Below are 13,956 nucleotides of genomic sequence, written 5' to 3' on the forward strand. Positions count from 1 at the left end.
TAATAATAAATATAACAAATAATAATACTTGTAGACACTCCAAGGAGAAAATGTGCCCAGTATTATGTTCCTAATTGGGCACTTTTGACCTAGTTCCTAACCAACCCCTGGCGACTTATAGACTACTCAGACCGTAGACTATCCTCCTGTGATACACAACGCCCTTCAGAGACCACACCAGAAGGACCTGAATTAGAAGCCCCACTATGTGAACTGGACTTGACCTTAAACTCACTGGTAGAAGAACTAAAATACTCCCTTGAACTTAAAACTATGATATCTCAGTGTGAGAAGAAGCAGATGATTGCTTTCACAAGGTCAGAGAATTGATGGTCATTGGACTTAGGGTGGGTTTGGACCTACTGCTATGGGCCTACCAACGAATGGTGACTGGGGTTCAACCTATATTTGTTGTTTTTACATTGTGTCTTTATTTTATTTTTTGACATGTGTTATTTTACCAGGCCTGGTTCTGCCTACATAAATGTGTGTTACTAAAAGTGTTGCTTTATCCCCAACCCTTGGTGTAACTAGTATCCAGGTTCCAGCATTTTGAAGATGTGCAACTTAACAATTCATGTCCTGGAGCCTAATAATAAGTCCTATCCATATTTAAATTAATTTTTCCCAACAGTGTTTTACTATTGACTAAAATGATTTTACTATGCATAGAATGACCAGAAGCCCCATGGGGTGATTGATGATGTATTAAAATGAAATGGCAATGGTGTCTCTGGAAGGTGACCAGGAACATGTAGAGAGTGTGGTCAGATGAATGATTTTGAGCTCTCACTTCATCGTTACCTTGTCAGGGGAAATGCCAGCCCCTAACACATCATCACGGGTCCGGTAGGTACAATTGTACAGCGATAATAAGAGATTATAATAAAGTCATCGAGAGCATGAGAGTTAGAAGAGAGATTGAAATAATGGAGTCAGACACATTTCATGAGAGCACGCTCACCTCAGCCTCACTTGGGGGTCCACATGGAGAGAGACAGAGAGAGACAGAGAGAGAGAGAAAGAGAGAGAGAGAGACAGAGAGAGAGAGAGAGAGAGAGAGAGAGAGAGAGAGAGAGAGAGAGAGAGATTGATTTATTGCTAACCAAGCCTTTTATATTCTCTGGAGACGTGAAAGCCCCCTAATTACAGGTGAAGACATACATCACAGGAAGGGATTGTGCTATAGGTAATACAATAATGGGAGGGGGTGGTCTAGAGGTATCCATGTAGTAGGAAGGGGACGTAATGGGGATACACATGTGACAAGAAAGGCTGATCCTAGATTCAGGATGGCAGCCTAACTTTGGATGTCACTGAGCAGGTTTGACCTGTTCTCTGGCTCACTATAGAAGCCATTATCAGTAGGGTGTAAATCTCACCTACGAGAACCAAACCAATGACTACAAGCCTTTAGGGAGATGTAGCCCATTTCCCTTAACAGCAGGGAGTGGATCCTACTTGTGGTGGGACCAGACAGTAGTCTGGCAACTGAATGCCTTCAGGGAGAATATTTGACAATCATTTACCATTAGCTGTAAGCAGCGTCCTAAGTCTAACATATATTTGGGGGAGAATCACTTGGGAGAAATCTGTTTCCCACATCACCTAATATAAAAGCGATTCATTTTTGTGACACGGGCCCTCCCCAGTATTTCCCCTCATGGGGCGATCGCTGAAGATATGGGGACCACAGCAAGCAAACTGTGGTGAAGAAATCAGGCGGCGCCGGCTACCGTGAGAACAGCATCTGGGGTCTTCAAGGCTGGTCTCAAAATGCAGCCATAGAAGTCAGCCAAGTCCACATGGGAGAAACACACCCGTCCGTGTGATCCAAAGATCATAGATATTAAGATCCAAACCCAGAGGAAAGAATGGGATGAGTGCCTGCATTGTAAACCATTTGTGGAAAGATATATGGGTGATAGTGGTACCCTGAAATTCATGTGTAGGGCCCCTACATGGATTGGCCCTGCCAACGCATACAATGCACCTGGCCTAGGAACGTTATCAGCCCTGATAATCAAAGAGCGTTGAAAAACGGATTTTTGCTGATGTACTTAGACTGGAATGTAACACTTGATCATTTGATTTATCTCTGGATTTGATGTGAATTTATGCTAATGTTTAAATATTCTCTGCTTTTCCTTAGATTGAGGTTTTTCTCTGTTTCATATGGCCAGTATACTGGGTCCTCATTTGTTGTTTGCCCTTGTTTCGTATGTGTATCTGATAGGGATCCGAGAATAGGTGGATTTATGAAGACAGTAGCTGGATTACTGATTGCCTTGGGTAATGACAGGGGAGGATGAGGGAAGTGTGCAGTCAACAGCAGGGGGCACAAGAAAGAAGAAAAAGTTCCAAAGTTGATTAAGGTGATGATTATATAATCCTTCTGGATATGATTGAATTAGTGAATTGTATGTTGTATTAGTTATAGCTCAATTATATATATGTATTTTATATATATATTATTGAGCTTTAATATATATAGTTGGGATTATAGTTGGGATTCCAATAAATTTATAAACATATTTTAGGATAAATTGCCCATTCAGTGTTGAATTTTCCAATCAATGAGTATGACACGATGCTGTTATTATTGCTGTGAGGGGTCCTTGAATTGTCCTCCACTCAGAGACACAGTGTGCATAACAGCACCGAATGTCTGATATTGCACGAGCTTCACAATTGCTGCCATGTTTGAGCTCAGTTTGTCAGTTCAGCATATGGTAAAATCCTCCATTTATTTAAATATCTTCAGTTTTTCTCAATAATAACCCTTTGGGGTACAACCAGTTAAACATTGGGCTATTTAAATCGACCAAGCAGTTAAAGTTAGAAAGATGAGGCAATTGGCCTTAGAAACCCCGTGGATCAGTTCCACTCTGTCTTATAGGCTTACGGAACATAGAATCAACGTGAGAGGATTGGAGTTGTGATGATCTATTGGATATTGTGATGTGTGCAGATTTGTGACTCTTATATTCCTAGATATATAATATTTCCTTATCTATTATACATGGAAGCTGTTTAAATTTCATTTCCTAACTACTTATAAAATGTAATCATATCCCCATCTTTGCTAATTGTATAAATTTTAAGTATTAAACTGTAGATACTTTTTGTGTCTATGAAAATAGAATAAATGTAATAACTTGTCTCCTACTTGGTGCAAGATTCATTTAATAACTGCCCTTTGTTCAAATGGCCCACCATGGGCTGCAGGTTGAATGTGCTGCTTCTGAAGTTTTTATTCTAATGATCCCTGGTGGATAAAGTAGACGCTGAGTCAACTGACTGTGTGATTTGGCCTGAGAACGGGTAGAACTGAAACTTCACTGAACACGAAGTGCAGTATTTGAGGAAGGTTTTACTTTGGAACTGTGCTGTCTCTTTAGTGTTATGTGCTACTTTCATTAGTGCCACGGGTTAATAGGGTGACGTTGGGGTATTCACTTATCATCTTTGAAACTCATTTTTTCTTATTTTCACAAAATTAATCCGATTAGATCATCATTTGGGTCCTCTTTGGCTTTAAGCTCCTAGCAGTGTAACAGGATTTTTATCTCGAACTAAGTCCAGCTTGAATTTTTATTTCTTAGAACCTCAGCACCTGAGAATTCAATTTACATTTTAATTGTACTGCACCCCATAAAGGCATCTCCAAAAGATTTGCTAAATTCTAGTTCTCGGTCTTCCCCAGATATCATCATAATCATCATTAACAAATATTTTTTAACCACTAATGTATATTGGAAAGGAGCCCTGCTGCTACTGGTTAGGCATTGGACTGCTGGTCCCAAGGTCACCAGTTCAAACCCACCAAGCACTCCACAGGAGAAATGAGTTAGAAACCAGTTGCACTTGGTTTGGCTCGGGTTCAATCGCATAAAGATTTGCAGAAACGCGACATAGAGTCACTTAGAGTCAATTCTAAGGTAGTGAGTTGCCTGGTGTTTTGTTTTTTATTTGCACTGGTACCCGAATCAGAGAGACATATGTATCTCATATATGAAGGGGAGAAAGTGAATAATTAGACTAGCCAGAGATTTTTTTGCAGGAAAAGTATGAGCCTTTTAGCCTCGATGGCTTTTGTTGGAATGTTCTAGTTTTATGTTCTGGGATTACAATATGGTCATGATCTTATGCTTTGAAAATAAAAATAAATAAAATAGAATTTTGAAAAATATGTTTGCGCTTGTTAGATTGTTTGGTATGTCAATATCGTTTAGAAGTATTTCCTTTTGAGCCACCATTTTAAATATAACTGGAACAATTGGATGAATACTATAAACATAAAATTAAGAAAAAATAAAATTAAGGTTATTTTTTTCTTGTGAACCTGTAGACAGTCAAATATAATTCACTATAAAACCAAATTGCTCTTAGAGGAACGAATGTACAGCAATCCATTAGAAATGTCAAATAGCTGGGTTAATTTTTTAATGACAAAGATGGAAAGATGCTGAATTGTTTTTTAATTTACTCCACAGTGTTGAACACCAACAAGACTAATTTTCACATAGGGTCCCTATTGTTTTTCACACTGAGTAGACAGCAAGTGAAAGAACAAAAGCTCTTTGTTCCCTGCCCTTTCTCCTCTGCTGAACTGAGACCTCATTCTTCCCTGGGTCTGTCAGTTAACAGTATCAGGAAGAGCGAAGTCTTCCCTACCCTGATTCCCACGACAACGATCATCTATTCATTTTAAGCCGCACAGAAACCTAAAGCTGTTGCCTAACCCTCCCATCGTCTTCCTCTGTAGGCGTTTATGTCCATGTTCCAGATCCTAACCCAGGAAGGATGGGTCGACGTGATGGACCAAACCCTCCATGCGGTGGGGCACATGTGGGCTCCTGTCGTTGCCGTCTACTTCATCCTCTACCACCTCTTTGCCACTCTGGTGAGTTCCGTATCGACTCCTGATTGATTTTGTATTGGAATGCACCATGGCGCCAGCACCAACATCTGTGCAGCCTATCGTCAGTTAGAGGGGTCCTGCTGGTGTAGAGGGTTACACGTTGGGCTGTGAGCTACCAAGTCAGCCGTTCTAACCCACCAGCTGCTTCCCAAGAGAAATGTGAGTTTCTACTCCTCTCAACCATTCCAGTCTTGGAAACCCGCGGGGACAGGTCTACTCTGTCCTGTGGGGTTGCTGCAAGTTGGATTCCCCTGGCTGGCAGTGAGCTTGGGTCAGTTTTCATTTTGATAACCAGAAGACAAATGCTGAGATGAAAGGCTTTCTGATCCTGTTTACATTTTGTTATCAATAAAGAACTACATGAGGAACTAGATTATAGATTCATCAGGTCACAGGATGTCTTTCATCAGATACAAGATGTTGCATGAGGAAAACCAAAGCGGAAACCCCACATTCCCAGACCAATGTAGTTATCCCTATGTATTCACACCCCACATGATCTAAGGATCAAAGCAGAACTCCATTATTAGTATTATTTTTTTTATCATGTAGAGACGCTCTCTTCCATTTCAGCCCCTCCTCTTCACGGCTGTAATTAAAGTGAAGATAGAAGCTGGAGACCTCAGGGTGCAGTCAGTTAATTAGACATCAGCACAGTTCTCTGATGCTGGATGCCACGGAAAGAAACACAGGAGCGTAAAGGGAGGGAAATAATAATGAAAACACATAGCTGCAAATACCATAGTAGCATGGGGAGATGGAGTCTAAATCCAGGGGAGAAATGACTTCTGTAATACAGACTTTCTTCCATAGATTTCTTTTAGAACGGGAGAAGGGCTGGAATTATGAAATGCGGCCTAAGGGATGTGTTTCTCGCGTCTTCGTACTGCCAACGATGTGTCTCCATCCAGTTATTGCAGTCATGTACATAGGAGCAAGTATTAAGTTAAAGGTCCAAGTTCAGGGCCAAATTGCCACACTTTATCAATAATGTATGAAATAATCACCACTGCTGTGGCTTATCAAGTGGCAAGATATATTGCATATTTTAGAGCCACCAAGCTAGGTAATAACCCTATTTTACAGATGAAGAAATGGAGAGTTGGGTGAGTTAAGCAAATTTCCCAAGGTCACATAGAGTTAAATGTGAGAGCCAGGGTGCCCTAAGGTCTATCTGATCTCAGAACCCATAGTCTTTCATCTACTTGTTGCTGCTCCCCTAGATAATAAAGTTGTTCCTGGAAATTTCTTCAGTGAATCAAAGCTCTTCCCAAGATCTGCAAGGTAAAACAAATTCCATATGATCGCTAAGATCCTTTCCAGATCTAAATACTTATGAACCAAGATTGCTCAAGAAACTTAGACTTATCAAGTTAGAGGTTGCCTTTGCTGTGGGAACAGGTTTCGAAACTTCCGTCAAAAAGATTATGGGGCTGTATTGCTATGTGGCATGCATCTCTAGCTTCTAGCAATTGAATCACATAAAAAGGGAGCCATTTTTACTATAAAAATACTCACAAAAGGAAAGTTTGGGGCAGTGGGAATGAGGCTTGACGTTCTGTAAGAGATTTGGGTATGCTTGTACTTGTTACAATTTATAGACTACTTGGCCTGGGGTCTTCACATCCTTTCTTTCAGGACCTTTACGTTGATATCATTTATTCATTCATCCATCTATTCATTCACTCCTCCTTTCATTTCACTAATCAATTGACAATGAATCATTAAAAGACGGTTTCACCAAAGCACTATTGATTGTGGACCAACAACAGGACAGACTTTACTGAGAGGACCCCCAGTGACTGACTGATTTAAATGACCTGGCCAAAATACACGTCATCCTTTTGTTCCATTGTAATTTTCCAAAAGAGTTCTAAGTTTCAACGACAAATGGAAACCTCTTGTTCTGTTAATTTGTTTCTTTTTTTGAATCTGTAAATCAATTGAAATTTGGTCAGGAAGGGCTGTTTGATATAGTATCAAAGTATGAACTGTGTTCTATCTGAAGGTAGACTAGGGGTGCCCGTCACCCCTAATCGCCAAGGTCGCCATGGACATGCGTGTGTTCAGCTTATCTTCAGCATGTTTTATCCATAATAAGAGAGAATGTGCTCATAAAATCACCTTTCTGCCCAAGAGTCAGTGAAAAGTCACCTGAGCAAAAGTGCTTTTTAAAGCCCCCTCATATATGCATGCAGGAGATAGATAAGGGTCCTTAATAGCCAAACATCCCAAAGATGAACAATTCTACCCATCGTCCTGCCTTTAGTTTACCTTATAATGCGCATTGTGGCAAAATAATTTGCTTTCGTTGACGCTACAAAGCATAGCACCATCCGCTCCTTCCCCTCAATCTTTTTAATCTTTATAAATATCCAGGCTTTGCTTTTTGCCTTGTGTACATCCTGGCCAGTGAGGCCACACAACCTGGGATGTCCCTGATTTAGTCTTCTCAGGGACAGTCACATGCCAAGTAGCAGAGATGTTTTGCTGCAATTTGTTCAGGAAGACAAAACAGTGGGCTATTTCATCACCCCGGAGGATGGGGGGCACCAATTGTTTAAAGCTTAGTGTATAGTAAATGCATATTCATATTCATTATTTATTGTCCCTTCAGGATGTCTCTCTCTTCAACTAGGTGTATTGCCAGGCTTTCTGACCTGACTATAGTCTCCAGATTGCTTATGAAATTCGTCCTCCCTCCCTCTATTTTACCCATGATTTGGGAGATGAGGCATTGGGATGACTTAACTAGTTGAAAGATCTTTTTTGTCCTTCTCTCTCTGAGTTTTTTTTTTCCTTTGCTTTTGTTTCAAAGGAAAGCCCTGTGATGTGAATCCTGAAGAGCGAAAATGTAATTAAGTGTTCATTGTGGATGGTCCTTTGTTACCTTTGAAGTGCTTAAATTAACACAGCAATCTTGATTCTGCCTGTGTAGTGGCAGCTTTCTGAGAACAGCCATATGTTGCTGACAAGCAGTGGGCATTCCAAAGTGTAAATTAAATAACTTGATTTTACAGAATTTACTTAAGAGTGCATTTGTGTTCAGCAGAGCCCATTTTGCACTGCTCTGATTACATTTGACTTTTTGTTGACCTATATGAAAACTGAAATTGTTTCAGACTACCCACTGCAAGCCCGCTCAGAATAGTGTGATTATAAATGGTACAAAGAGAACATCAAAATAGAAAGAAATGAATAATAACAAAAGTGTGGGACACTAAGCAGAATGCTAATGTGCTTTTTATTGTGTGCTTCAAGATAACTTTAAAAAAATCAAGTGATTAATAAAGCTCATAGTAGAGAAAGAAACAAAATTAGGGGTGACATTTCAGCTAAAGGCCCATCTGTAAACTGTAGAAAAGGATCCAGAAATAGTAAAACTTCGTTGGAACAATGAATGAAAAGGGAGAGGTACCTAGGGCAAAGTCACGGCTAGAGGCCGCGCTCGGGCATGTGCGAAAGAAACAGAGGCATTCTCAAAACCCAGCAAATCCATTCTCCACTGAGTAGAACACCCGCTCATAATTATGATCCTTAAGTTCCGCCAGCCTGAGGCATGCGACCCCGAGAGTGAGAACCATTGGGTTGATGGTTTGTGTCACAGAAATTGGAGGGAATAGTGATATTGTGTCAATGTTTATTGAATTTGCTGACCTTTATGATGAATAATGGAAGACAAACAAATTTAGCTATTTGTGGTTAAATGTCGATAGTACTTAGTGAATTCTTGTTGTTAGCTGCTGTGGAGCAAAGAACCCTGAGACAACTGAGGGAAATACGGCCTGGTCCTGCACCATCCTGGTGACTGACGCTGATTGGGCCATGGTGCTCCAGGGGGCTTCAACTGGTGGACTTTCAGACGTAGATTTGGGGGCCTTTCTCACTGATGTGTGTTAGTCTTGAAGCAAGTGCAACATCAGAGCCACACACAAGCCTCCACGGACAGGTGACAGCTGTGCTTGAGTTGCATTGAGTGGGCATTGAGCCCAGGTCTCCCTCGCGGAGTTGAGAACGCTACTGTTGAATGGTTCTTGGCTCTAGGCAAATCTATGTTTTCAATAGAGCATGAAGGGCGCGAGAAGGACACGTGGAGTGAGAAAAACATGGGTGTCATAAGGGATGGAGCAGTAGCTGAACATCTGCTGAGGCACACGAAAGGAGCCACGCTGAACGTGGAAAATGATGCTTTTGAACTCCACTAAATGGGAGGGCCAAAAGATCACTAGCATGGTGTCAAGTCATGCATAGAATTTCTAAAAGCGGGCCTTCTGAGGCTTCCAAGAGATATGGGACACTATTCCCATTGAATACATTTTCAATACTAAAAAAACCCCAAACTTGGAAATGTTCCTTATAATCGGTAGAAAACAAAGAATTAGATACTTGCAATGGTTTAATAGTTACATTTCACTTTTTTAATAATACTGTATCAATATGGGGCACAATAAGGAAATGCATATATAACTGATTGACATTCAACTATTTCAAGATGGGGCATATATTCAAGAACTGATACTACTGTAGGCACACATAAAAGTCATGAATGACTCCAGGAACTGACCAAATAGCCACTGAAATGTTTCAACAAGCTGATGAAGCACTGAAAACACTCACGTGCCTATGCCAAGAAATATGGAAAATAGCTACCTGACCAACTCACTACAGGAGATCCATATCTGTACCCATTCCAAAGAAAGGTGACCCAACAGAAAGTGTCACTCACTGAACCATACCATAGACAAGTAAAATTTTGCTGAAGATCATTCAACAACTGTTGCCCAGTACATCTACCAGGAGCTGTCAGAAATTCAAGATGGATTCAGAAGAGGAGATGTAATGAGGGATATCATTGCTAACACCAGATCCTCCGTGCAAGCAGAGAATGCCAGAAAGATGATTACTTGTATTTTATTGACTATACAAAGGCATTAGACTGTGTGGATCATAACAAATTATGGGTGGCATTGAGAATACTGAGAACTCCAGACACTTAATTATGTGCACGTGAAACATGTTCATAGACCAAGAGACAGTTAAACAAATCGAACATGGTTGAAAATGAGGAAAGGCGTGCATCAGGGTTACATCCTTTAACAACATTTGTAGTATCTGTATACTGAGCAAATAATCTGATAAAGTGGATTCCATGGAGAAGAATGAAGCATTAGGGTAAGGAAAGGCTAATTAAAAAGCTTTGATATGTAGTGGCAAATGGCAAAACTTTCCTTGCTGAGAGAAAGGAGGACTTGAAGCACTTGCTTATGAACACAAAGTGTTGCAGATGTCAGCATGAATTGTAATTCAGTGTAGAGAAATCAAAATCCTCCCAAATAGACCAGCAGGTGATATCAGGATAAACAGAGAAAATATAGACATTGTCAAGGATTTCATCTTGCTTGGATCCACGGTTAATGCTCACAGAAGCAGCAGTCAAGAAATTCCATGACATATTATGCTATTTGAATCTATTCCCTAAGATGTTTTTAAAGCATTGAAGAGTGAGCCTGTTCCTTTGAGGACTGAGGTGTGCCTGACACAGGTCATGGTATTTATATATATATGTAAAAGTTGATTATTGAAGAACAAAAACTAAGGAGGAATCAATGATTTGAATAAAGATGTTGCTGAAAATATGGAAAGTGCAATAGCATTCCAGAGGAACAAGCAAGGATGGCAAGCCTCACATACGTTGGGCATGTTATCAGGAGAGCCGGTTTCTGGAAAAGGACATCATGCTTCATAAAGTCCACAGTTACCTAAAAAGAAGACCCTTGTTGAGATGGATTGACACAGTGGCTGCAACTACGTCTGAACAGTTATGATGAGGAAGGCAAAGGGCTGGGAAGTCCATTACAAATTAAAATATTACACAATTATAAAGATTTAAAACTAAACAGGGTGCTACATGTTGATTGCATAATTTCAGAACTAGCAAATTGCAAAGATGAATGTGTTTCATCTAAGTGATAAAAGCTATTTGAAATCAATGTGACCCCTGTAAAAGCTCTCTATTATATTAATAAGTTTATAATACTAACCTATGAGTCACACTTAAAATCAGGGCATACAGAACTTACAGTAAACAATGACTAAAAATAAGATCTCCAGGTCAATAGTATGTGTTCAGATTACTGATGAGTATTACTTCACTTCTTCTAAACAAAAATACAAATGAACGATAACACCCAGAGCACTGACAAATTGTTCTTGAGAATTAGAATTTGTCAGCCACCATCACGATTTTCCATACCATTTATTGAAAAACTGCTGACACCCAAGCCTGCCCACTCTCTCAATCCAATCCAGCATGGCACTAGGTTCACAAGAAAATCGTGTCTCTTTGGCAATGCAGAAAAATATAATGAAGCGCAAGATGCCTTCCCCCTTCCACTTCTATTTCTTATCCTGCAGTTATTGTCACCTTATTAGAGTCTGAGAAAAGAACTACAAAGTAATTTTCACCTCTTCACAATCAGCTGTAGACAAAGCCTGCCTCTTTCAAAGACTCTATTCTCCTCCCAAAGATTCAGCCAAAGGCTCTCCTGATATTTGGCCAGCCCTCACCCTGTGTGTCAAGTCATCACCGTCCCACAGGGCCCTAGACTCGGGGACCTCAGGACAGGCGGGAAGCACTGTGAGGAGACCCAGCATCGAGATGGAAATGCACATCTGAAGAATTTCAGGAGGAAACTCAATTCTACATACATTTTAAATTTTTTTTCGTTGTTATTTAGTGAACATTTACAGAGCAAATTGATTTTTTATTCAACTCTTCATACATATTCTGATTCGTGTCATTGACTATAATCACCACAATGAACACACTTTTTATAATAATTTGAAGAAAAATTAGGCTTGCCCTTGTGATCAGAAACCCTTGCCAATAATTTGTTTTCAATTCTGTATATCTGGTACTTGCTGTTGCAACTCTCTGTCAGTATCTTTCCTAGCTAAAGGCTTTTTTTAAGGGATTTGGTCTATTCTCATCTATCATGTAAAGCGGATTCTCACCCATTTTGGAAATGAGGAAAGGTCAGCAGTCTCCCACATTCACCTCTTCCTATTCCGACAGTGATTTTTCTCCCCTTTCTTCTTAGAAGAATATATAAACTGCATTGATTTTTAAGTATAAAATAATATTATTTATCTAATAGCTTTTATCAAACTGTACGTAACACTATCTCTAGTTACTATTTCAGCGAGCCAGTATCAAATGACTACATTATGTGCATCTAAACAAACTATTAAAGGAAACTATTTAACAGAAAAGAAACCAATGTCATTACATTGTGACTACTATTACCTGCCCATCAGGTCTCTTGTCCTCCCTCTGTGACACTTGGGGACCTGCCAACCTCCTGGCCTACTTTCCCGGCCTCCCAGCATCTTCTCTGACAAACCAACTCTGGCTCTGTGTAACTACTCTCCTTCCCCCGACAAATTCCCTTCTTCGCAGCCCCTGTGTCTGTGGTCGTGTCCCCCGAATGCCTCTCTCACACTCTTCTCCCTGTCAAAACCCTCCTCCTTCTTAGTCTCTTCATGTCTTGGTATCAAACCTTGGGAGCTTTGCCAGTGACTCAGAATCAACATGAACAGCATTCAGAAGCTGCACCTTGATCCATTTCCCCAGATCCCCTTTCCGGAAAGTTCAGTGCCCACATAGGCAACCTTGATGAAGTTTAGTTGTTGCTGGTGGGCAGTCCTCAAATGGTGCTGCCCCTGTCTGCCCCCCTGGCTACAACGTATCTCTCCTCACCTGCTTTCTACAAAGAAATGAAATTCTGCCCTGGGTTGGGGCACGAAGGTGGCCGAAGAGCTTGAGGAGAATTGCTGTGATATGATACTCCACACTGCAAGGTGCAGGGATACTGGGAAAACTTGGGAGTGTTCCAGATGCAAGACTTTGCCCCAGTTCCTATCTGTAACTTGATAGGACATCCAGGGACTTCAAAAAAAGACGACACACCCTGCTCTTATCTCCTGTGCTAGCACAATGAGGAGGCTGGCAGCAGAGCTGGATAATGGCCAAGAACAGAGCTGAACCTTGCTCCTGTCTGCACCTAGAGGCTCTCCAAAGCAGTTCATATGAGAGCTCCTCCCACACAAAGCAGTCTTGGAACGATAGGGTAGCTTCCCCAGAGGGCTGGCTACAGAACAGGTCGAGAAGATTGCTCAGGAACAATTCTTCCCTGTGGACTGGCAGGACTTCTAAAGTGTCCTGTAAATCTTTGGGCAATATATCTTTTGTGGAAGCAACAGTCCAAGTCCTAGTTGGGATGGAGGATACAGTGGATTGAATCGTGGCCTCTAAATTGATAGAATAATGTATTATTCTCTGAAACCTGGGCATGGAGCCTGCTTTGGGGGGAAGAAGTCTCTTTGTAGATATAATTATGGATCTTGAGGTGACATCATCTTGAAATTTCTTGGTGGACCCTAAATCTAATGACACGTGACTATAAAAGACAAAAGAAAATACAGAATAAGGGAGAGAAGGCCATGTGAAGACAGAGGAGGCAGAAATGGAAGGGATATATCCGCAAGCATCTGGAGCCAGCAGACACCAGAAAAGGTGAGGATGAATTCTCCCCTCAAGCTCTCAGAAAGAATCCAGTCCTGCAGCACCTGAATTTAGGCATCTGGCCTAAAGTACTGTGGGAAAGTTAGTTGCTGCTTTTGTCAGTCACTGTGTTTGTAGCAATCTGTATAGATAAAGATCAGATCTCTCAGCAAGGCTGGTCAGCATTGAAAACCAACGATGCCAAGCCAGGTGCCACTGAACCAACTACAACTCACAGCGACCTCATATGCACAGAGCAGACTGGAGTACCATAGTTCTCATGGTTGGGGCCTTTCGGAAGTAGAGCCAAGACCTTTCTTCTGAGATGCTTCTAAGGAGGTTCCAACCACCCACCTTCCAGAGCAAGAACTTAGGTGGGATCCAGTTTAGCAGAAAGAACATGTGGAGCCCTCTGCCCCAAAACAAACATCATCGGTACCCTGATGAGGAAAACATAGTGCATAAGCCG

At 41.0% G+C, this 13,956-nt stretch overlaps 1 protein-coding gene across 2 annotated transcripts in view; it reads left to right on the forward strand.

The window, feature by feature from the left end:
- Positions 1-13,956, forward strand: part of NALCN (sodium leak channel, non-selective) — a 436,823-nt gene that overhangs the window by 257,830 nt on the left and 165,037 nt on the right. For both annotated transcript variants that reach the window (XM_075562611.1, XM_075562612.1), the window contains one exon: positions 4,769-4,906. In XM_075562611.1, the coding sequence (XP_075418726.1) occupies positions 4,769-4,906 (138 nt within the window). The remainder of the gene's footprint in view (positions 1-4,768; positions 4,907-13,956) is intronic.

The sequence above is a fragment of the Tenrec ecaudatus genome, chromosome 11 (assembly GCF_050624435.1).
Source record: "Tenrec ecaudatus isolate mTenEca1 chromosome 11, mTenEca1.hap1, whole genome shotgun sequence".
Lineage (NCBI taxonomy): Eukaryota > Metazoa > Chordata > Mammalia > Afrosoricida > Tenrecidae > Tenrec > Tenrec ecaudatus.